Source organism: Leuciscus leuciscus (assembly GCF_965113295.1).
Source record: "Leuciscus leuciscus genome assembly, chromosome: 16".
Classification (NCBI taxonomy): Eukaryota; Metazoa; Chordata; class Actinopteri; order Cypriniformes; family Leuciscidae; genus Leuciscus; species Leuciscus leuciscus.
This window is the reverse complement of record NC_138740.1, coordinates 23,482,687-23,507,945: the sequence shown is the minus strand read 5'-3', so window position 1 is coordinate 23,507,945 and position 25,259 is coordinate 23,482,687. Positions and strand designations below refer to the sequence as shown.

The 25,259-nt window shown below is 37.2% G+C and overlaps 3 protein-coding genes across 7 annotated transcripts in view; 2 read left to right on the top strand and 1 right to left on the bottom strand.

The window, feature by feature from the left end:
* Positions 1 to 56: 56 nt before the first annotated feature.
* slc35f2 (solute carrier family 35 member F2) lies at positions 57 to 5,490 on the bottom strand. The gene is made up of 9 exons (XM_082140549.1): positions 5,370 to 5,490; positions 4,427 to 4,559; positions 4,155 to 4,327; positions 2,930 to 3,057; positions 2,685 to 2,844; positions 2,306 to 2,462; positions 1,489 to 1,541; positions 1,241 to 1,395; positions 57 to 1,144 (listed from the first exon to the last, which is right to left on the bottom strand). The coding sequence occupies exons 1-9, from the start codon at positions 5,389 to 5,391 to the stop codon at positions 902 to 904; spliced, it is 1,224 nt and encodes a 407-aa protein (XP_081996675.1). The 5' UTR covers positions 5,392 to 5,490; the 3' UTR covers positions 57 to 901.
* Positions 5,491 to 6,037: 547 nt separating this feature from the next.
* Positions 6,038 to 17,100, top strand: cul5b (cullin 5b). 2 transcript variants are annotated; one of them, XM_082140462.1, is made up of 19 exons: positions 6,038 to 6,190; positions 6,826 to 6,935; positions 7,154 to 7,253; positions 7,374 to 7,550; positions 7,675 to 7,816; positions 7,905 to 8,050; positions 9,403 to 9,483; positions 9,629 to 9,722; positions 10,080 to 10,210; positions 11,307 to 11,414; positions 12,164 to 12,228; positions 12,350 to 12,482; positions 12,612 to 12,743; positions 12,829 to 12,952; positions 13,872 to 14,047; positions 14,870 to 15,031; positions 15,210 to 15,328; positions 16,039 to 16,162; positions 16,700 to 17,100. In XM_082140462.1, exons 1-19 carry the CDS (start codon positions 6,167 to 6,169, stop codon positions 16,892 to 16,894), a joined length of 2,343 nt encoding a protein of 780 aa, XP_081996588.1. In that variant the 5' UTR covers positions 6,038 to 6,166; the 3' UTR covers positions 16,895 to 17,100. The 2 variants fall into 2 exon arrangements, with proteins under 2 accessions (XP_081996588.1, XP_081996587.1); XM_082140461.1 differs by having other exon boundaries at positions 6,039 to 6,190; positions 9,629 to 9,767.
* Positions 17,101 to 17,242: 142 nt separating this feature from the next.
* Positions 17,243 to 25,259, top strand: part of capn5b (calpain 5b) — a 33,948-nt gene continuing 25,931 nt past the window's right edge. For all 4 annotated transcript variants that reach the window (XM_082140465.1, XM_082140464.1, XM_082140463.1 and 1 more), the window contains exons 1-2: positions 17,243 to 17,861; positions 24,329 to 24,501. In XM_082140465.1, coding sequence (XP_081996591.1) covers positions 24,337 to 24,501 — 165 coding nt within the window. In that variant the 5' untranslated portion in view covers positions 17,243 to 17,861; positions 24,329 to 24,336. The remainder of the gene's footprint in view (positions 17,862 to 24,328; positions 24,502 to 25,259) is intronic.

Below are 25,259 nucleotides of genomic sequence, written 5' to 3'. Positions count from 1 at the left end.
AAACAATGAAAAATAAATCTATAAAGCATTTAATTAATTTAATTTTGACAAAAAAAATCTGTTCATTATTTAATGGATCTGAGCTAACATGAACCAACAATGAACTGTTATTTTTTTTAATGAACTAACATTAGTAAAAGATAAATAGCCAACAAAGTGCTAATTAAATGTTAATGCATTGACTAACAATAACTAATGGGACCTTATTTTGAAGTGTTACAACTTTTTTTTTTTTATTTACTGTATATTCATACAATTTTATAACTATTGCTAACTTTCTAAGGCAGTCCCTCGGTTGGCTGAGAGTCTGGTGAATCGTCCAGGAGTCTGAAAACATCCGTTTTATAAGCCAAAATCTTTATAATGTAAAGCCAACTTAGCACATTTGACAAACACCACTATTACTGATTAACTATGAAACATAAAACCACTTTAATGGTCATAAATAACTCCAAATGTGCATATAATACATAAAATATAAACATACATAAAAACATGTTCAATACTAATAATACATGTAACAAGTTGAAAATGAAAAGTTATTTTTCGATCTACAGTTTCATAACTTTGTAATGCAAGTAAAAAAAAAAAAAAGTATTAAATCAAGAATTATACAAAGATAAAGAATGTTAATACAAGTAATAATACTGGAAGGTAGTACTGTACAAATCATAATGCATTATTTTCTGAAATATTTTTTTTCTTGTTTGAATGTCTGAACTTTGTCTCAGCAGATTTAAATAACATTTATATGCAAATTAGAGTATATAAAAATACAGACTGAAGGCACACTGAAGTGGACTTAAAATCCATAAAAAACAAATTAAACACTGCCTTTGGCAAAAAATACAAACTCTTCTAAAGACAATCTGTGAAATCCATTACTGTACACTGTAGAGCTTTATGTCAGGGAATAGTGCACATTGTAATGTGCTTTGTGATTGGACACTGTCCGATCCAGATCGGATCCTTCCTTCTGCAGCCGATCTACAGCTCCCTCTTGTTGGACATCAGCAGATGAAGCAAGATGATACACCTCGTCATTAGTGGCACACGACTGATCGCCAGTGTAGGTCGGTATGACGTTGAACATGATGAAACCAAGTGTGATCACCACAAAAGACACGATATACAGGCCTGTGAACTGTGAAGAAAGAAGAAGAAAAAAATCTGTGTGATCAAGCAACCTCTAAAAGCTGCACTTTTATTGATTTTCAGAAAATGTGTTCTTTCTACTAACCTTGTAGTGAAAAAGGAAAATGCCACAGAAGAGGCTGAAGAGGTCAGCAGTCAGCAGCGAGAGGTTTACAGCAGTGGCGCTGGTCATCTTCACTACGACAGGCATGAAACTGTACAGCCCATACATGCACAGAGTATACGCAACAAAGAGCAGGCCTACAGAATACAAATATTTAGTTAACTAACTAGATAATATCTTCAAGCCAATGTAAAAAATAAATAAATAATATTTTACACTTAGTTACGCACATATTCTCCAGTTCCAGCTGATGACAGGTATAGCTTTGTATTCAAGTATAGCCCTTTAAAATAAAAAGCACAGTTCACCTCAAAAGAACTAGGGCTAATGATTTACAGAAATGTTTCATAGTTTGGGGTCAGTAAGATTTATGTTTTTGAGAAAAATCACCATTTTAAAATTACTGTTTTCTATTAGAATAGATAGCAAAGCTGAATTTTCAGAATTTGGTTTGTGTTGTAGACATGCAGAAAAAAACCCATTTTCAGTGCTGCATATCCAATGATGAGGACTTGCGCTGGAATTGATACCAGAAACCGATGCCATTGTTCATATCACCGTGTATCAAGCACAGAGGAAAGCCTCCGAAGCTGAAATTCAAATTTGGTAATAGGCGTTTCGTTTCTGGCACATGCTGTAAGCAGTAGACCAATCACAACCGGCTGGGCCATCTGACCAATCAGAGCAGAGTAGGCTCTCAGAAAGAAGTCTTCGGACAAACCGTTTTCAGACTCTGAGAAATGAGGTGATGTGCAATGTACATTATGATTATTTATTTATTTTTACCTTGGATGAATGTAAATTTTTGACCTTGGATGCAAAACTAAAATAGGAACCTTAAAAATAATGTAATATGGTCACTTTAATAACAACAGCATTTATTTGAGATATAAATCTTTCATAAAATTATAAAATGTCCTTCTGTCAATCGTACTGACCCCAAACTTTTGCACGGTAGTGTACATATTGCTTCTCTTTTTCAAAAGCGAGGACTTCTCATGATGCGGCCATTCACTTTGAAAATGAGGTGGTGGACATAAAACTTACATCTGCACGCCGCTGATGAGGGTCCCAAAGAGCCCCATCATGCCCAGGAACTCCACCCTGCTCAGGTTTTTCACAGTGTATTCCTGACAGACGTTAGACACTGCATACAGAGCAGCACTGATCAACACTAGTCCATCCCCCAACAACACATGACTACCTGCAGTGACAGAAACAGAAAAAGCACAAGAAAGAGAGACACAGATCAACTATTTTGGTGCACGATTTCAAGCAACAAACAAACTACAGTCGATGATAAATTCTTCATGTATCTTCTTCACTTAGTTGTCCTCATTTCATATAATCTTATCTTTTGTAACAGTAGTAATAAAGCATAGTCAAGATGATTACACCCCCTCCCAGTATAAAGTACAGTACTTACTTGAGCCTTGGTCCCTCCCCGCCAGAAGATCTGCTCCCACCATCGCCCCGACCCCAAACAAGCACACGGCCACAGCTACAAAATGCAAAGGTCTGTAGCGAGTCTTCAAGAAGATCCACGAGAGCACCATCAGAACCGGGATAACAAAACAGTCCAGCAGCTGCAACACATAACAGATATTATATTATATTTGACAAACACGCCAAAGAAGAAAGTGTGTGCGTGTACGAAGAATGTATTCTTACCTGTATACTTGTAAGCGTAGTGAACTGGTATGCCTTTACAACAGCGTAGTTGGCTTGCACATCCGTCAGAGCCATCAGAAAATACTTCCACCACTTTGTTTTTAGAATTTGAACAATATTACTTTCACCTAAATTATGGGGGGGAAAAGGATTAATCCAAGCTGTGAGTGTGAACTGAAGAATCTTCTGTACTAACTTGCATTGCTGGAGGAAAACTACATGAGGTTTTTATGAGTAGTACATTTGAACTTTGGATGTTGTGAATTTTCAATAAATAATTTAAAGACTTTTATGCTGCCTTCACGTGCTATCAGAAACGTCCTACTTCTGAAGTTGTGATTACGAACTTGTCACATTCAAAGCTTTGTTGTTGAAAAGAACAGGAGTCATAGAGGACACCGGGTTTTATTCTTTTAAATTTATTGGAAAAATTGTATTAACTCTTTCCCTGCCAGTTTTTTTTTTTTTTTAAGTTGCCAGCCACCGCAGGCATTTTTTATCATTTTCACAATTTTCATGGCCCCCAAAATATTTTGTTGTATCAATATCTGAACATGCAATAAAGTCTCTGTTTTAAAAAAAAAACTAAAACCATTTTTTTATTAGCAACACTTTAGAGTGGATAAGTTTCCAAAAAAAGCAACATTGACAAAAACATGATTTTCTCAGCTTTTTGCTCAAAGACTACATCTGGATCGGATTCAGTACGATGATCAAAACATAGATGGGAGTCGATCGAGTCCATCAACACACGTAATGCTTGCACACTCCTATAGCTCGTCCTGGGTCGACATTTCATTCAGTAACATTAGGCAGTTTTGATTTATATGCCGTTTAATGTTGATGATCGTGTTATTTTACATATGTGTAAAATCATCCTCTTTTAGAAGATGTGTCATAGCACCCCCCAGTGAAAACACAGAAAGCTGGAAATTCCCATCAATGGAAAGAGTTACAGCCAAAGTGATAATTAGCGTCCCATTGAGGGTGTTCATGTCCAATTTTTAACTAGGGAACTTGTATTTACAATATATTCGAAAGCACGTGAAGGCAGCATTAATCCACAAGATCGGCCATACAGGCATGAATCCTTAAATACATTTATTTAAAATCTGGAGCAATGCTATGGTAAATATGGTCATGGTAACATTCTTCTGCCCTTCTAAACATCTGACAAAAGCAGTGAGTGAGTGATTCCATGCAGGGAAGGTGTGCTGCAGCTTACCTCTCCTGAAGGCTAAGACTAAAGTATAGGTGAGCAACAGCAGGGCGTAATTGAGAAAGCTTTGCAGCATTGGCGTCTCTACCCCAGCATCTGCCAGATACTGACATGTAACTGCCGTCCCACATATCAGCATGGACAGGGCCTGACCCATTACAATAGTTTTGAAGAGCTGCCTGTAAACACAATCCTCAAGTTACTATGAAAGAATTACCATGAATATGCAGACGACTGCCAATTAAAAACATTTTCAAACCATAAAAGAGAAATCATACCACGTAAACACATCTTTGAGCGTGAGATTCCGTGGACCACAAAGGAATTTCCTCCAGCGACTGAGAGTTCCCAAGCTTCCATACGTAAACGAGTCCTCTCCCACTTCACGATCCATATTTTTCACATAGAGACCTAAAAAATTCAGAGAAAGTGTATGAAGAACTTTAATGTTAGTCACAGGCTTTGATGTTGGATAACATCTAGTTATTAGTTGAGAAAATAATCTTAATCTCTTCAGGAATTTATACCCAATAATGCTGACCTCAAGTGGGCCTCTTTAATAAAAAGAAGCTTTCCTTGTGTAACTTACAGGTCATAAAACAAAAATTAAAAGGAAATTAGCCTTTTTAATACTCGCCAACGTGAAGTAATTAAATAAAAGTGTACAATATACTATAAAACCTACACTAGATCAAGACATAACAGCCTCTTAACAAAATATATATAATTGAAAATACTAAAAATTAACATGTAGCAATTACAATTCACTTTTGATTAATTGTACATAAAGACCCAATCAAAACATTAGCATTATCCGAAAAAGATTATAATAAAATGGGCTAAAGCTTGACTGAATAGCTCTGTTGTTTACATATGCAGACTAGGCTAGCACTTCGGCCACAAATGCGGAACATCTGAAGCTGTGATGGTTGTAATGCGGCACTACTCAGAGCACGTGGCGACCTGTCAGGCATTTTAGACAAATTTTGAATAGACCAAACTATTTCTTGACCACCGAAATCAAAATAGGGTGAACTCATTAATAGAAACATTTTTTAATTCGTTTGCATTTTAGTCTTTCTAGAAGCTTTGTAGCTTGATAGCGCAAAGCAAACAGTCTCACTACCTTCTTCAGACTTAGCCATGCTATTAGCTACGCTACAAAAACACAACGACACGTGTTTACAAGTAAAAGAATAAAACCAAGGGTCTGTTAAGTACCTGAATATAACTGATCCGTCATGTCCGAAGTTGACGAATAATCAGATAAAACCCAACCACAGAATCATCATCATCTTTCCATGAAGGAGAGAAATCATAAATGCGCTCGGTCAACTTAAGGCCCCGCCTATTTTCCCAAACAGCCAATTGGAGCTTATTGTACTTCCTCTTTCTTAAATTGTGACCAATGGCAGCACACACGGAAGTTGTGTGCAATGTAATCAAATCGATCAGAAATGTACTTAAGTTATTTTAAAGATGAATAGTTAAACGCCATGTTTAACTGAGCCGTTACATTTATTTATATCAACGATTAATAATAATTGTGATTTCAAACCGAGTCTATATCTGCAACTAACGTACAGTTGCAGCTGGTCGGCCTTCGATTGTTATGGGAAAGAACTCATCTTGTCCTTCAATCAGGCATGCCGACTCTAGTCAAGACTATCACCAAGGACAGGACAGTTTGTTTGACCCTGCTAGATTAAATGTCAATATTCCTTGTTTATTAAATATTTTTCTCACTGGCACTGCTTAATGGCATGATGATAAAAAACAATCGTGTAATCCTATAACAAAATAAATTCTAGCAGTCTATGGTGTAAATTAGTATGTACAGAATAGACAAAAGATGTATATATATATATATATATATATATATATATATATATATATATATATATATAAACAGCACAGCGGTATCAGACAGTGCTGCTGATGCAGTCTGTCGCAATGCTCCCTAGCAACCAAACCTTCTCAAACATCGCGAGATTTCACGGGGTTCAAGTTGAAGAAACATGGCGACGTCTAATTTATTGAAGGTAGGAGGTCCCACAATGTGAGAATATTTTGCATCGTTTGCGTCTCCCACAGTGTTATGACAGCGATCCTATGAGCCGGTGACTGTGGGCTTCTAATTAGATCGCTAAACATGACGCGTTCATTTGAAACTACATTGTTCGAGTTGTTCATTGTAGCTAGTGAGGTTTTGAGCTATTCTAATTTTTAGGGTTTCAGAGCTCTATTCTAGGATGTCTCTCCTAACTGCACAATTTACAGTCATAAAACTACCCGCTATCATGGGACTGCATTGTGTGGATTACGACTATGTAAAATATAGATATATTTTTTCTTGAATACAATTGCAAACTAAAAGTGAATCATTTAAATGCCATATAATTCAGTCTGTGCATATCTGGTTTATGTCAAGCTCGAAGCTCACCTGGTGCCTCTGGTCTCTAATGATAAAGCTGTAACAATCCATCTACATTTATTATATTGCATGATAAAGCTGTAATAATATATCTACACATATTATATTGCACTGTACCTTCTGTTAGTGTTTGACATTTTTGTTATAATGTAAAAATTAATGAAATGTAATGTTTTCTTAAATGCATAAATCCCATAACATATTTTTAAAGAACTGTTTATTGTCCTGGATCTCCTTTCTCAGAATAAAGGCTCCCTGCAGTTTGAAGACAAATGGGATTTGATGCGGCCCATTGTTTTGAAGTTACTCCGTCAGGAGTCCGTTACTAAGCAGCAGTGGTTCGATTTGTTCTCGTAAGTTGTCTTCGATGTGACATGGTCTGGGCTGACATAAATATCAAGAAGTCAGTGTACTGTACATCCAGACTGTTATTTATTGAACTAATGGTGCTTTTTTGGGTCTGATTGTCACTGCAATAATATCAACTAGAACTAACAACATAGGTTAGATTGTTGCACAATGAGTAGAATCTGATTTGAGATCATCTCTTGATACTGTGTTTGACTTGCAGAGACGTCCATGCAGTGTGTTTATGGGACGACAAAGGCCCGGCAAAAATTCACCAGGCACTGAAAGAAGACATCCTAGAATTCATCAAGCAAGCACAGGCAGTACGTACTGTATACCACTTTTGCACCTACTATAATAAAGTGAAGATCATATTTAAATATCTCTGTAGAAATAAATTGCTGGAATCAATGCATGCTGAGTCTCTTTCTGATCTACTTCAGCGAGTACTCAGTCACCAGGATGACACGGCTTTGCTTAAAGCCTACATTGTGGAGTGGAGGAAGTTCTTCACACAGTGTGACATTCTACCTAAGCCCTTCTGCAAGTTAGAGATCACCCTGCTGGGCAACCAGGGGAGCAATAAGAAGTCCAGTGTTGAAGACAGTATTGTTAGAAAGGTGGTTTCTATATTATCAATCAATATTATCACTTAAATGCAGTTGTTATTATTGTAACAATACATGCACAACATTAAGATGCACATCTATCCTAATCAATTGTTTCCTTATTTTTTTGCTAAAGCTTATGCTAGACACATGGAACGAGTCAATATTCTGTAACATAAAGAACCGGCTCCAGGACAGTGCCATGAAACTGGTCCATGCTGAGAGATTAGGAGAAGCGTTCGACTCGCAGCTGGTCATCGGAGTGCGCGAGTCATATGGTAATGCTATCATAATGCTAAGCCACTCAGGTTCCGTCTAGATGGACCTCTACTGATGGACACTCTTGTCTTTTGCTCTGTCTCACAGTGAATTTGTGTTCCAACACTGATGACAAGCTCCAGATCTATAGAGAGAATTTTGAGAAGGCATATCTGGATTCCACAGAGAGGTTCTACAAGACACAAGCACCCTCCTATCTGCAACAGAACGGCGTCCAGAACTATATGAAATATGTGAGTGTATTTTTAAACTGCTCTCCTGCCTATACTTGAAAAATCTTGCCTAAATGTTGCCTAAACAAACGGCAACAAACCAGTTTGTTGGGTTTTGTTGGATCAGTGTGTTACCTCTGTCGGCGTTGGTTGGGGTTTGTTTTCATCTGACTGAACATGTTCAATCAGCGTTTGTCAGTGTCTGTTGGGGCAGTGTGAACATGACAGTTATTTTTCATAAAATTCTAAATCTAACGACCAATGTGTTTGTTGGCGTTTGATGGCCTCAGAACCGCGTCCCCTCGCAGCAGATCTTCATTTCTGTGAGTGACGGAGGGATTCCTGCCACTGTTTTGACTACTTTACACATTTTATAAGCTCTTCACGAGTTCTCAGCAGGTCAAAATACCATCAAATGTAGGCTACGCACATACGAGTGCATTTAGCCCAGCACACAGCATTGTTTTGGATGTTTGGTCAATTCTATCTATGCCAATCTGAACGCTAAGCGAACCAGAACTAATTGTTTTTTATTGGTCCAGACCAAATGAACGAAGTGAACCAAACTACAAGTGTGAACACACCCTTACACTTAAGCAGCTCATGATTCTGTGTTTTCAGCGTCTTAAAGGGGTGGTTGATTATGATTTCACTTTTTTAACTTTAGTTAATGTGTAATGTTGCTGTTTGAGCATAAACAACATCTGTAAAGTTACGAAGCTCAGACAAAGAAATTGTTTTTAAGGACTACAACAAACGGCTGGTAGGGACTACACGACATTCCTCCCGGGTTAGTGACATCACAAACCCTAGCATTTACATAAACCCCTCCCCCGGGAACGCGATTTATAGATTATCATGACAGAATATACTATTCAATGACTAGAAGATAACTACACGTAAACAGAACGATATCGTCCGCTGGTGTGAACGCTAATGTAGTCATCGTTGTAGTTATCGTTCTTTATGTGAACAGGCCTGAAGAACATTTCAGTTTGCTATAAATGTCGCAAACTCCATCTCTGCTTTTTTTTCACGTTTAAGAAATTTTCAACATTTTTGTGAACATACAATTACAGCATTTCACTAGATTTGTAATGAAAAGGTGAATTTTTTGCCAAAATGAAAGTAAGGAAATCCTCTGTGTAAAGTAAAATTATTAATATACGTATTATGAAATATATTTTGTATGTATTATATATATATATATATATATATATATATATATATATATATATATATAATTTGTTTTTTGTTTTTTTACAAGCATTTATGTGTATGAACGGTAAATCACAGCACATTTCTGAATTGTCATAATTATGTGTCACAGTATTTGAGAGTTGTTTATCCCAGGTGACGCTTTTGATTGACAGGCAGATGGCAAGTTAAGAGAAGAGGAGAAGCGTGCACTTCGATATCTGGAAACCAGACGTGAATGTAACTCCGTCCAGGCAGTGAGTGTTCCATGCTCCAAAAATGCTCCAAAACAAGACCCTGTGGTGTGCCGCATTATTAAATAATGCTCAGCGTGTAGTGCGCACTTGTCTTTTTCGCATACTAACATCGGGTGCTCAGTTTGTGCCTTTTGCGTTCATTCAGCTAATGGAGTGTTGTGTGAATGCGCTGGTGACGTCGTTCAAAGAGACAATCCTGGCCGAATGTCCGGGAATGATCAAGCGGAACGAGACAGAGAGTGAGTACGGCAGGAGCTCTGGCACCAAAGGCTCAGCAAGTTCAGGTTGGCAATGGGACCCAGTTCTCATCTATATCTTGCCAACACCTCCCCACCCATCTCACCATCTGTGTGTTTGTGTGCTAATCCACCAACCCATTTACACTGTAAACAAACACAACAACATACAACTGTTATATATAAAGGGAAGGAAATCCCACATTTTTGTAGATTGCATCAGGAATACTTGGTTTAATTCATGTGTATTTTTGCATTAGAGCTCCATAGACAGGAACTTCATGTTTTTTTTTTTTACTGTTTCAGTATGTTTTAATGTAATTGAAGTGTGTTTGTTCTGCTGTTGGTGTGTTTCCACAGAGCTGCACCTCATGTTCTCGCTGATGGACAAAGTGCCCAGTGGGATTGAGCCTATGCTGAAGGACCTGGAGGATCATATCTTGAATGCAGGTCTGGCTGATATGGTGGCCACAGCGGAGACCATTACCTCAGTGAGTAGAGACAGTAGCTGCAGTTGCATCATGGATCCTGTACACGAGTCCAGTTGCTGTTAGGCAATCACTGATTGTTCTAGGAAGTCATTCATGTTTATTAATCCTTGTTTGTGAATTTGTTTGCTTCGGGGATGTGTGGGACTAGTCTACTAAACGAAATCGCTGCTGCTAGTCGACATTGGAAATACTAGGTTTTTTTTTGCACATTTATGCTTTGCTATTTTTTACAAAGGCTACATTCAAACACAAATGTGCAAGCGGTGGGTGCAAAACAGACTTTTTATTTGAGGAATTCTGTAAATATTATTAAGCTTGTACTTACTGGTCCTGAGCTGCCTGTGATTCCGTTGATTTTAATAAATTTGTCTCTATTGTTTAAAGTTGATTAAAGGGATAGTTTACCCAAAAATGAAAATGTTCTATTAATTTACTCACCCCTTTAGGTCATCCAAGATGTAGGTGTCTTTTTTTCTTCTCCAGTAGAGCAGTAAAGAAGATTTTCAGCTAAAACTATAGTTTCGTATAATGCAAGTCAATGGCTACCATCACTGTGAGAGTAAAAAAAAAACGTATACAGGCAAAACAAAATTAATACCAGTGGCTCCAGACGATACATTGAGGTCTTATGAAGTGAAATGATCAGTCTGTGCAAGAAACTTTACATTATTTACAGCATTATTACTTGTAATCCAGAGCCTTGGCAAATAGTCATGTCGGTCTGGAGCGTGAGCTTCTTGTCGTATAACAGCAAATAAAACATTTTGGGGGAACTATCCCTCTAAGTGAACGCTTAAGTATAATATACAATGATCATAATGCAAGGCAAGCACAGTGCATGTATTGAATTCAGTATGGGATTTGACTGTTTGATTTATAGATTAAGTATGCTATTTTAAATAGATCGCTGATACAAACTGTTTTTGACTGTCATCTTGGGGTTTCGTCGACTAGTAGTCGGTTATAAAATTTCAGTTTAAACGTTATGGAAATTAATCGTGGCGCACATCCCTACAATCCATAATATGGCTCCAAACTGTTTCTTATGATTCTTAATTAATGCTCTTTATGACTTATTGATGTTTTATTTTTGCAGGACTCTGAAAAATATGTTGAGCAACTCCTAACATTGTTTAACCGCTTTAGTAAATTAGTTAAGGATGCATTCCAAGATGACCCACGTTTCCTAACAGCCAGGGATAAAGTAAGTCTCAAGAAATCCAAACCATTCACTGTTAAAGACTTCACAGGAAAATAATATTTATTAATGTTATGAAAATATTTGTATTTTTATTGGACAAAATAATAATACAATATATTCATATAATCTATAGGTATTAAAAATATACACTACTAAAGGGGGGTCAGTGAGATTTAAAATAAATTTTTTTTAACTTTTATTCAGCAAGGATGCATTTAAATTTCTTTAATAAGAAACTTGTTTCTAATAAATAAATATTGTTCTTATGTTTTTTCTTTGAAAGAATCCTGAACAAAAAGTGTATCAAGGTTTACCCCAAAATATTAGGAAGCTCAACTGTTTTCATCATTGATAGTAATAAGAAATATTTCTTGAGCACCAAATCAGCATATTATAATAATTTATGAAGGATCATGTGACACTGAAGACTGAATTAATGATGCTGAAAATTCAGCTATGCCAAAAAAAAATCAGCTTATTCTGCAAGACCATATTCCTTAATCCTACCCAATACCTAAACTTACAACTACTTTACTTACTATTAACAAGCAGTAATTAGGAGTTTATTGAGGCAAAAGTCTTTTAATAGTTAATAGTGAGAATTGGACCCTAAACTAAAGTTTGACCAAAAAATCTTACTGACCCCAAAATAGTGTATCTTTTTTTTACATGTTGAAAAGTGAAGTGGAGAGGAGGTGATTTCCATTTTTCATTCTTATTTATTACCATATTATACATGCATGTTTACACAGGCATACAAAGCTGTAGTGAATGACGCAACAATATTTAAACTAGAGCTCCCTCTAAAACAGAAAGGGTAAGACATCTCAATATATACATATATATCTTTTGAAAAAGTGCTTTTTTTTAATCTGTAGATCTGGGATATATTTGAATTACTGTGGTTTTGGTTTGAATTATTTGTCCTTTATTTGCAGTGGGGGTCTAAAAACACAACCAGAGTCCAAATGTCCAGAACTGCTGGCCAACTACTGTGATATGCTCCTTAGAAAGACTCCACTGAGCAAGAAACTCACATCAGAGGAAATAGAGGCCAAGCTGAAGGAAGTGGTGAGTGAGTAGGTGGAGTGTCCACTAAATATTTGTATTTTATTGTGGCAGTGTTTTTGCACGTCTCCGTTCACAACTGCCAAATCAGATGCGATGTGTTAATTATTTCTTTTTATCTCCTGATTACAGCTCTTGGTTCTAAAGTATGTTCAGAACAAAGATGTCTTCATGAGGTACCACAAAGCGCACTTGACTCGCAGGCTTATTCTCGACATTTCTGCAGACAGTGAGATTGAAGAGAACATGGTGGAGTGGCTCAGGGTAAGAGGAATTGAGAGCGCGATTGTAATTATTGATGAAAGACTTTTTAGTGAATCTCTATCGAGTGACTTTTGTGTCTGTACAGGAGGTTGGTATGCCAGCAGATTACGTGAACAAGCTCGCCAGAATGTTCCAGGACATCAAAGTATCAGAAGACTTAAATCAATCCTTCAAAGAAATGCATAAACACAACAAACTTGCATTACCAGGTCAGATATGACTGTCTTATGATGCTTCTGAATTAGAGGTCTCCGCTCCTGCAAAAATGTTACCTTCTCCCACTCCTACCTGCAACATTCATGTTTTGTCCCACTACCGCCCACAAAAGTCCTCAGGTAAAAGTAAACTGATTTTTTCAGTACATCCATGAAATAATTTCAAGTTTGGCCACCTAGCAACAACCTACACATCCTAGCATAAACACTCCCGATATATTATTTGTTATTAAAGCATCTACATTCACAAACCACTATTAATTTGAACAGAAAAGCAAGTACAGTATAGGCTACTACATGTGTGATTAGCATTGCAGAAAGCGCTCAAAGAGCGCTCCCTTTATAATCACTAAAAAGCTGTTCGTTTTACAACTCATTTTAGTTCATCACAATCTCACAAAGTTACGTTATAATCAATTAAGCTGACTACACAATGAATATCTCATAATGTCTACACTTTGTTATAATGAGAGGATTCGTGAGCGTGCAGAACTCGGCACTGAACAAAAACTCAGTCGTTTTGAGTGGTAAGTGGATTCTGACTAACTTAAACACCTCTGATTGGCAATTGCGTTCAAGAAATCAACAGATATGTTGGAGATTTAAATAGAAACCTTTGACGCTCTCCAGAGCACAAAGACAGATATGCACTGGATCGCTTGCCATATCTGTTTCACCAATATGCTTTTAGAGCTTTTCTCTCTAAAAGTGTTCAGAAGTAGCAGCAAACAGGGAAAGACTAAGCCTTTCCCACACACATATGAGTATCTAACCGCCCACACCCACATTCGCCCATCAAATCTTGTCCCGCGCCGCACTCTGTTGCGTTGGGTCCCGCAGGAGTGCAGGCCTCTATTCTGAACTGTTTTGTTGTACATTCAAACTAATTTTTATTTATGTCTTGACACTATAGCCGACTCTGTCAATATAAAGATCTTGAATGCGGGAGCATGGTCTCGGAGTTCAGAGAAAGTGTTTGTATCTTTGCCCACCGAACTAGAAGATCTCATTCCTGAAGTCGAGGAGTTTTACAAGAAAAATCACAGTGGCAGAAAATTACACTGGCACCATCTGATGTCCAATGGCATTGTGAGTGGCATCTTCAGCTTAAGCCCTTTGCATAATGGCATGCTCTATTTTCAGTGAAAATAAGGGAGAGCCAAAACAAGAAGTTTTCCATGAAGACTATTAAGGCAAAAAAGAATAAGAAATAAGAACAGCCAAAGAAGTTCTAGGTTCTATTGTAGTTGTGATGTTATCAAATTAAACTATTTGGAAATTATATTTGATTTAAAAAAATGCAAACATTCACTGTTATTCGTATGTCTATGTCAAAATGTTTCTTGTCTCGTCACATTCTGTTATGAATTACATGAATCATTCAAAACAGTGAAATTTCATGAAATAGTTGAGTAGTTGCGTCATTGGACATTACTGTCGGTCCTTGAACATTTCTGTAACACATTTGTCAAATATTGAATGTTTAGCTACTTGCATCTTACCATGCTCACTTACACTGTTAAAACTAAAGCATTGTGTTGGAATTCACACTCGTCTTCTGTGAACATTAAGGCCATCTTTCTTTGATTGGATTGGCCGTCGCAATCATTTTGACATTGATGAGTGATGAGGTAGACCAGCCTAAAAATATAGGCTAACTTTTAAAAAATTTTGGGGATGAACAATTTGGCCATTTCTAATTATTGAGTGGGACTTCTGATTACAGCCCTTGAAAAAAACTGCTGAACTTTGATGCTCACAAGTTGTACTACTGTGAATTGTGTTGCTGTAAACTTTAATTTAGTCTTTGAAATGTCAGTATTCTTGCTACACTGGATTTGGAGATTCTGTCTCAAATTTGACATTTTATAGGGGTCCTTCATGTCAAGGGAACTTCTCTTCTATCCCTAGATCACATTCAAGAATGAAGTTGGGCAGTATGATTTAGAAGTTACGACATTCCAGTTAGCTGTGCTGTTTGCCTGGAACCAAAGGCCAAGAGAGAGGATCAGCTTTGAGAATCTGAAATTAGCCACGGAACTTCCAGACGCTGAGCTGCGCCGGACCCTCTGGGTAAAGTCTTTATTTTGATGACATTTCCCTTAAAACAATTCACAATGGGATGCAATGGGATGAACATGGTCTGATCCTGTGGAATGAAAATGAAGGGATCTGATATGACATTGACTTTTGGTTGCTGAATACTGCCTAACCTTTTTTTGGTTGTTTGTTGTTGTTTTTAAATCTGTAGTCTCTTGTAGCTTTCCCCAAACTAAAGCGTCAGGTGCTGTCATATGAACCTGTGGTGGGCTCTCCTAAAGACTTCGCGGAAGGCTCTGTATTTTACATCAATCAAGAGTTTTCTTTAATGTAAGGACACTCATCACTGTTTGCATTTGATGATTCAACAATACTACAAAATGTGTGTTAATGAATCATAATAGAAAGTATATTTTCATCACATTTCATGCACTACCGTTTAAACGATTGGGGTCGGTAAGTTTCTTATGCTTACCATGGCTGCGTTTATTTGATCAAAAATACAGTGAATGACATATTATTACACTTTAAAATAACTGTTTTCTACTTTAATATATATATATATATATATACAGTATATAATATATATAAACAATTTCCTGTGATGGCAAAGCTGTATTTTCAGCATCATTACTTCATTCTTCAGTGTCACATGATCCTTGAGAAATCATTCTAAAATGCTGATTTGCTGCTCAAGAAACATTTATTATTATTATCAGTTACAGTTATGCTGCTTCATATTTTTGTGGATTATTTTTTTCAGGATTCTTTGATGAACAACGTTCAAAAGAACAACATTTATTTGAAATATAATGTAAAAAGTATTTATTGTCATTTTTGATCAATTTAAAACACTCTTGCTGAAAAAAGAGAAAAATTTGGTAAACAAAAATCTTACTGGCCCCAAACTTTTGAATGGTATTTAATGGTGTATACATGAAAGGTTATCTATTAATTACAAATATTGCTGGACTACTATATTTTTCTTAATTGCATGTTTTAACAGAGCTCAGTTCAATTAAATAATCTCTTCTGCACAGAAAAAACTCAAAGGTCCAGAAAAGAGGGAAGATCAATTTGATTGGTCGATTACAACTCACCACAGAGAGAATGCGTGAAGAAGAAAATGAGGGCATCGTGCAACTTAGGATTCTACGCACACAGGTATTGGAGTTATATCACTGACACTCCTATCTATCTGTCTGTCTGGATGGATGGATGGATGGTAGGTTGGTCCTGGTAAACCCTATGTTGTTGGGACCAAATGTTCACCTTGGTCCCCATCTTATACATCATAAGGTAGGGCGTAGTGTTAGAATATACAGTTTGTACAGTATAAAAATCCTCCTAAAACATGGAAACCCAACGTATGTGTGTTAGATTCTTTATTATATTATTTTCCACATTTTAGAATAATAGTGAAGTAAGCAAACAATGATACAGGCATAGGAATTATATAGTTATTTCATGAGGTGCATCCTCAGATGTTTTTCAAATGGTTTTGAAGGATGTTTTCTGGGTACCATCTGGTCCAACTTACCCATTTAATTTTTTTACGTTTTGTAAAGATATTCATATGCTGGCAGTTTCTACTTGTCTACTATAAAAGCATGAGAAACATTAAAGTCTAGACATTTCTCAGACATGCTAACACTGAAGGAAACCTCATTTGTCACTAAACTCCTCTTCTTCACTCTTCAGGAAGCTATCATTCAGATAATGAAGATGAGGAAGAGGATCAGCAATGCCCAGCTTCAGACGGAGCTGGTGGAGATCCTAAAGAACATGTTTCTTCCCCAGAAAAAGATGATCAAAGAGCAGATCGAGTGGCTGATAGAACAGAAGTACATCAAACGGGATGAGACGGACATTAACACGTTTATCTACATGGCGTAGCCTACCACGCCCAGTGCACTCTGGGACGTTTTTTTTTTTAGACACTAGCACTCCTTTGGAGGATTCCATATCTGATTTCAGCTCATTGCCCAGCCTGGCCTGCTGGATGACTGACTAGATCTCAACACACATCATGCTGAGAAATTGCTGAAATATCCCTGCCTTACTTCACAAATCTATGAAATTAATAAAAATGAACTTTGAAAGAAATAGAGGAGTAAAATGAGCAGAATTCTGTGTTGCTAATTTAAATGCGTCAGATGCATGTCTGTGATCTTGGGCAACTTAAATGCATCTTTTAAATATGTTTCGCCACCTTTGACGCCAACGCCCTAGGTGAAAATATCACTACATTCTGAAAAAGCCATCCAGCTGTGTTTTTTCTGGGTTCACCACTAGCTTATCCTAGCTCTGAACATCTAATCGCAGACAACGTGCCTTTCATTAGGTTAAGAAAATATAAAGTTCAGGCCAATTCCTTTTTTTAGTGATTAAATTATCCTCATAATTCACAGCATTGTATGTTATTGCAGAGAATTGCAGGCCTCAGGCGTCTTTTCCTCAGTAGTTTTACCCATCAGTTCACAGTCTCTGCTTAGTTTGTCTCCCTAGTGGCAAGTTAGAAATGTACACTGCCGCTGTCCATGGTGCTGATGAGATGGACAGTAGCTTCTGATTATAATACTGCAAGAGTAGAATTATGTTGAGTTACACGCTAATGCTATGGAATAATGGCACTAATTCAACAAAAATGACATAATGCGTGTCTGGGCATACATTGGTGTCTACCCCGCCGCACATGCTCAGACTAGGAGTCCCCCCTCCGCTCGTAGGCCCCTCCCATACACGCGTGAGAGTAATCCGGAGCTCGGAGAAGAGCCTCGGTTGCACGGGACCGCAAGACCGTCGCTGGATCCCGGGAGGACCGGAGAGAGAGACGCCAACGTGGGACTGGAGTTGTGCTCAGGTACTGGATTATTTCACAAGCAACGAGGCCGTGTTGATCTATTACACTAGCAGTGTGTGACATCCGATCGAATTTGACACGGTTTAGAATGCGAGACTGCAATTTTCCTTACAAACGAGATGAGCGCGCTGATTTATGTTAATTCCGAGCGCGAGAGGTATATCTTGCCACCTGACGGGACGCGTGCAGCGGCGAAAAATTAATAATATCGCGCTCTTATTTGATGGAGATTCTTAGCTGTTCCAGGCACAATTTGTCATGTCTTTAAAGCCAGTGTGTGAACTGGAAGCCTACTGCATCTGTTCGGTACGTTCGGGTAAAGCAGAGCCCAATTGTTCTTGAACAGCAAAGGAAATCACTTTCCGTGGCACGTTGTTAATTAGTTGTCCCCACGCCTTGCGTTTCTTATTAAGATAAGTTTGACCACCGGTCCATTAGGAGTGTAGTCCCTCAGTCGTTAGCGGGAACATAACGTGTTTTAACCCAGAACTGTTAATGCAACAAAATTATCAGATGACATGTTTAGTGTGTGAATCGTAAAACCTTATTGTGCAGTTCCGTCAATATTTGGGTAGTAGTCTAATCTGTTTGGCCTAATCAGATGAAGTATTTGTAATTATAATACATTGGTTTAATATTTTTTTTATGAATTATTTACATTTGATGACTATTATTGATTAATAATCACGCAATGGTAATAAATTAGTTTGCTTATTCATTTATTTATATCTTTCAAGGAGAAGTCATATCATTGTTCAAAGCAAATTTGTTTTCCATAAAGTATACAGTTAAAATATATGGACATGGTACCTGGTTTCTATCTGATCTAAGATTAGGCTATTAGTTAGTTATTAGTTGGTCAGTTGGTTGAGCAGCCACCATGTTCTAAAAACCAGCTTGACCACCTTAAACTGGAATGACAAATTCGTATCTGGTTTGTTGCTGGTCCAAGTTGGTTTACCAGATAATGACAATCTTAGGCTGACTAGAAACCAGCCATGCCCCAAAACATTTACTAGTAAACTTGGCTTTACTACTCTAACTAGTTCACTAGTTCTGTTCTAGCTGATTGTCATTAGCTGGTCACATTTGGTCATTAGCTGGTTGACCAGTCACCATGTTATAAAAACCTGCCTGACCACCTCAAATTGGAATGACCAAATGATAGCTGCATGTTTGTTGCTGGTCCAAGTTGGTTTACCAGCTAATGATAATCTTTGACTAAACCAACTACCATGTTCCAAAATACCGCTACCATGTTAAGATTGATTCTTTAGTTGGGCTAATAACTAATTTACTGCTCTAACTAGTTCTGTTCTATTGCTGGTCCAGTCTGTTCATTAGATGGTTAGCCAGCCACCATATAATATAAGCCAGCTTAACCACCATAAATGTGATAACTAACAAGCAGAAGGTTTATTTACCAGCTAATGATGATTATCTTAGACTAGCTAAAAAACAGCGTTCCAAATTACAGCCACCATCTAATAACAACCACCAAATTGTATTTTCCAGCAGGGCTAGTAAACATTGCTAGTTTACTAGTCAAACTAGTTCATTGTTTAGTGAAAAGAGTGTTAATTAGTACTACTTAATGCGCAATATTTATTGATCAAAACATGGGATAATATAAGAAAAGGGGTAACGGTTTCATTTGTTAACATTAGTTAATGAACTAACCATGAGCAACACATTTGGTAATGTATTTGTTCATCTTTGTTAACGTTAGTTTAATACAAATACAGCTGTTCATTGTTTGTTCATGTTAGTTCACAGTGCATTAACTAACATTAACAAATACAACTTTTGATTTTAATAATGTTATTAGTAAATGCTGAAATGAACATTAACAAAGATTAATAAATGCTGTAGAAGTGCAGTTCATTATTAGTTCAGGTTATCTAATGTAGTTAAATTATGTTAACCTTATTGTAAAGTGTTACCAGAATAGGTTGATGATGTTCCTATGTGCTTTTTATGTCTATTTCTGTCAAAACAGTACACAATTGTTGTTATTTGTGACACCAAATAAATAAGAAGTAATATCCAGAAGTGTTGAGATTATTACCTAAAGTCATTCAATTTGTCATCAGTAACCAGATTGCATTTCACAAGTCACACATCCAACTCTGTCTGCAGTTCATTTTGAATTGAGCATATTTTGCAATAGTGATGGACTCAGCAATGCATGTTTTAGGCTCACGGAGTACTGGGGTGATTCTAGGTGTACTGTATGGCTGGTGAGATGACATACTAAATGTATTCATGAGGTGGCTGCAGTGACGCAGCTGGGATACCCTGAAATGGTGATTTGTCGGAGAGGGGAGGGGGTTTTCATCAAGCTCTTTGGTGCACACTGTTTCTCTGCCAGCTATTCCAGTGCAGCTTCCTCTCTTGTGCTCTCACTCTTTTTACCACCTACACTTCTAATGCCACGGTAGGAGTTTCAGTAGGTAGTGCACCATGTTGGCCCTGCTGTCCCGAGGGATTCATACAGTGCATTTTCTTCAAGAACTCAATATTCTGGGTCTCACTCTGTTTTTGTTGTTGTTGTTTGTTTGTTTTTCAAATTAAGCGCAATGCTTAATAGAGCCGAGACCATAAACCACATCATTCCACTACCCCGCTTATAAACTTTTATGAGCTAGCGCTACGTAAGTTGGGTGTGAGAGAGAGTCAAAAGGCCTCTATCGGTCTCAATTGTCACATTACATCTGTCAGCTTAGTTTTAACATTGCAAATTCATAAAGCCAATATGGTGCTTCTGAACAGATGCATAATCACATAATATTCTTGCTACTTTAATCCTTCAGTTGTACTGTTTAGTACCCTGAAGTTTGAATTGCACTTGCAAGCATCAGCACTGCCTACATGCTTCCTGTTGCCAGGAGGACCGTGTAGAGGAGAGACCGTTTGCTTGTGTGGTGGACATCTCACTGATGTCACGAGTCAGTCACGAGACAAGGCCAGGCACCATCTGCCGTGCTGGCAGTCCAACTGCTGTGTTCTCATTTCCCCAGGTTCTCCAGTCAAGTGTACTGTACAATCAAGTTAACAGTGTTTCCAGTACCTAACCAGTCCCTAGCCATGCACTCACAAGTTCTCTGTTTAAAAAAAAAGAGATGCTATAAAGCATTTAGAAGGAAAATTCAGGGTTCAATGTGAGTTAAGCTCAGTCAACTGCATTTGTGGCCTAATGTTGATTTCCACAAAAACAGATTACCACATTTCTTAGGGGGAAAAATAAGCAAAAATCTGGTTCATAATGAGGCACTTACAATGGAAATTAATTTGTAGCACTGCACAACATCAGGATGATCAGGCCTTTCCTAACTGAGCCTGCAACACAACTTCTCATCCAGGCCTTTGTCATTTCGAGGCTGGACTACTGCAATGCTCTTCTGGCTGGACTTCCAACATGTGCAATCAAATCCTTTACAGATGATTAAGTATGCAGCGGCTCGTCTGGTCTTTAATGAGCCAGAGAGAACATACATCACATCTCTGTGTATCTCTCTGCACTGGCTCCCGGTTGCGGCTCTCATCAAGTCCAAGACATTGGTGCTTGCCTACAGGACGGCCACGGGCTCTGCACCCTCCTACCTCCACTGTCCACTCTCTCATGAGTCTACGTGCCCTCAAGGAGCCTTCGGTCTGTACATGAGCGGCGTCTCGTTGTTCCATCGCAGAGAGTCACAAAATCACTCAAGAACGTTTTCGTTCACTGTTCCTTGCTGGTGGAATGATCTTCCTAACCACTTCCAGACAGCTGAATCCCTCACAATTTTCAAGAAACAGCTGAAATATCATCTCTTCCGCGAGCACTTGACTGGAGCCTGCAAAAACATTATAGATACTATATTTCCTCTCTGCTTTCATTATTAATTCCTCTATGCTCTCACTATTCCTTAATCCCTCCCTGTTCTAGCTTGAACGATGACTGAAACTTTGTATTAATTGTGCTGCTTATGTTTATTGCTTTTTTAGATGAACTTTTTGTTGTATTTCTCAACTGTAAGTCACTTTGGATAAAAGCTTCTGCTAAATAAATAAATGTAAAATTTTAAAATAATAATTTAAACAGCTTAGCAGCACAAATAATACACTTGTTTCAACAGAAGATTTCCTATAATAAGCTTCATGTTAAGTTGCTCACTGCAACTTGATTTAGCTTTTCTTTAATAAAATGGAAACATTATTTGTGGAAATCAGTTTTCTTATATATATTTATAGTATGTACAAACATTTTGATTGACATTTATGTTTATATAAAAAAAAATAGTTTTTAGTTACTTCGTTATGTGCTTTCGGCAATTTTATATGTATACGTTTTTTACGTTTTTCTTTTTTGTAATTATATTTTGTAACCTTTTTTTTTTTCAAATAATTTTTTCATCTAATATTTATATTTTATTTTATTTTATTTTATTTCAGCGTTATTTAAAAAAAGGAAATGATTTTTAAATAACAACACTGATGGTCAACATTATTCTCCAAATTCTGTCGAGCTTATGTGACTTGTATTGAATCCACAACATTCCTTTAATGAACATAATTTATCATAATTTTGTTTGTATAACATGCAAATATGATGTAATTATTATCATCGCCAATTAACGAGATCATCAAGATATGGAAGAAGCTTCATCCTACATTTGCTAACTTGATATTGCGTGACGATCTAATGGAGCTTTTATTATCCGAAGTCTTGGATAATACGTCTTTACGTTTTCTCTGCAGAAATGTATTGTTGAATTAATGTTTCTGAAGGTCTGGGAATGGAGATGAATAATTCACCGCAGCTCGGCTCTCAAAACTAGCCTCTGAGAGAGCTGTGATTGACAGACTGCCCATGCTTTTCAGACAAGTCGTCGGAAATGTGCAGAGAATAGGACGGAAGGATCCTTTTTTGTATATTTGAACATAAATAGCATGTTGTATGTGGCGTTTCTGGATAAGATGTCATCTGAACTACTTTCAAACTCTTGAATAGCTCTTATAGACTCGTTCAGTCAAAAAAAAGTATTCCCCAGTCAGTGAAAGAGGGGTGTTAATCCGACACACTCATCCCAGTAGGCATCGCTTTTACTCTACCAGTGTCTGTGGTGAATACAACTCTGTAATGATACATTCCAGTTCAACCTGGATTTAAAGCAAAGTGTCACAGCAGTGCCAGGGCACAGTGACATGGTTGTTCTGCAGGTTCAGTTCCTGCCGTGTGACTTCATCTCCTCCTGCCAGACAGAGTAAGTGTGTCTTGTAGATTGTCGAGACTAGAGGGACGTGTTCCTTCCAATCAATCTCTAAAAAGCAGTTTCATTGTCACTGTATATCTTTTGTGTGTCAAGTCTAATAGCGTTTTCAGATTCTCGGTCTCATGGAGTCTGGCCAGGTGCGCACGTATGACTTTGTTTGGTCCACAATGCCGCTTATTCTGGCCCAGAACTGCCCACTTAGACATCTGACCAATGTGACCAATGTGTAGTGATCAAATAGAGTTTGTTTTATTTTATTTGGCATTTAAGATATACATTACTTCGATAGTTTGGGGTTGGTAAGATTTTTGCAATGTATTTGAAAGAAGATGTTCTTGGTTATTCTCATCAAGACTGCATTTATTTGATCAAATATTGTAAGATATTACTATTTAAAAAAAAGCTATTTTCTATTTTAGTATATTTAATATATTCCTCTGATGGTAAAGCTGAATTTTCAGCATCATTACTTCAGTGTCACATGATCCTTTAGAAATCATTCTAATATGCTGATTTGCTGCTCAAAAAACATTTCTTATTATTAACATCTTGAAATCAATTGTGCCGCTTAATGTTTTTGTGGAAACAGGGATAAACTTTTTTTTAGGATCCTTTGATGAATGGAAAGTTTAAAAAGCAGCATTTATTTGAAATATAAATCTTTTGTAACATTTCTTTACTGTCACTTTTGATTAATTTAATGCGTTGTTGCTGAATAAATGTAATATTTTCTTTAAAAGAAAACTCATACTGACCCCAAACTTTTGAACAGTAGTGTATATGAAACTTAATATTACATCAATATGGAAAAATAAATTCAAATAATGACATGATGGTCAACTTCAAAAAACCGAAACGGAATATACATTTGTGCCTGTAAATATCTAGTTAGCTCAAGTGCCTCAAACAAAATATTTGATGCTGCTAACCTGTCAAACGTTTCAACCTACTTATACCTGTTCTTCCATACTTCCAGAAAGTGCATAAAGCCACCCAATAATTATAGAACTGGAGATTTCAGTCCACTTGTTTTTGTGAGCAATGTGAACAGACACCAAGCTAGAAAGTCATGCATGCAATACGCACATATGTTCCTGAAAAAGAAGGTGATGAGAACACCTTGTGCTGTTTCTGTACTGCATCTGTCTTACATTGGCATTTCTCTCTCTCTCTCTCTCTCTCTCTCTCTCTGTTTGTGTTGTCCCTCTGTAGGCTGAAAGATGTTCTCGTCTGTGAAGGCCTTTGAGGGGCAGCATTACTCCACCCTCAAGAGGCAGTGTCTACAGAGTGGAGCGCTGTTTGAGGACCCACTGTTTCCGGCCGTGGACGACTCGCTCTTCTACCTGGGTAACAGGATTGGCCGTGTACACTGGAAAAGACCCGCGGTCAGTCCTTAAAACTCACCGTTTACATTTGCAATTATTCATTTAGCAGATAGCAATGTGAATGAGACAAGGAGGCCTGCAATGCTTGTGATTCCCAGGTTCCCAAGAGGCTCTTAAGCAGATTCCAGGTTGGAAAGATATTGATTTTGCTTTATTAAACCTTTAAAACAGAACCTTAAAAATGAACACATTCATTTCCTTTTAAAGTAAATCCATTTACATTATTTATGCATAATTCTACCATATACGTTTTGCTCAGCTTGTGCTAGTCTGCTGTTTCAGCTACAGGAATTATAAAACCTTCAAAATGAGTCAAAATGACCTTGCCGGTTGAGCTGGGTACAAAATGAATACTTTTATTCAGCAAGGATGCATTAAATTAATCAAAAGTGACATAAAAGACATTTATGATGTTAAAAAAAAAATTCTATTACAAATACTGTTCTATTAAACATTCAAGTCATCAAAGAATATTGATTATATGTCATACATCACGATTTCAAGCAAAATATTAAGCAGCTCAGCTGTTTTAAACATTGATGATATGTTTCTTGAGCATATTAGAACTTTTTCTGAAGGATCATGGGGCACTAAAGACTAATGACTAAGGAGTAATGATGCTGAAAATGCAGCTTTGCCATCATAGGAATAAATTACTTTTTAAAATATATAAAAATATATAGAAAACGGTTATATTTCACAATATTACTGTTACTATATTTTTGATCAAATAAATGCAGCCATGGTAAATTAAAGAG

Bases quoted from the DNA above. Each gene is read 5' to 3' on its own strand.
- slc35f2 (XM_082140549.1), bottom strand. From the start codon at position 5,391: ATGACGGATCAGTTATATTCAG. The intron at 4,560-5,369 runs GTACTTAACAGA...TGAATTTTTTAG, and splicing joins GACGGATCAGTTATATTCAG to GTCTCTATGTGAAAAATATG. The intron at 2,845-2,929 runs GTAAGAATACAT...TATGTGTTGCAG, and splicing joins CTACGCTTACAAGTATACAG to CTGCTGGACTGTTTTGTTAT.
- cul5b (XM_082140461.1), top strand. From the start codon at position 6,167: ATGGCGACGTCTAATTTATTGAAG. The intron at 7,817-7,904 runs GTAATGCTATCA...TCTGTCTCACAG, and splicing joins CGGAGTGCGCGAGTCATATG to TGAATTTGTGTTCCAACACT. The intron at 11,415-12,163 runs GTAAGTCTCAAG...ATGTTTACACAG, and splicing joins TCCTAACAGCCAGGGATAAA to GCATACAAAGCTGTAGTGAA.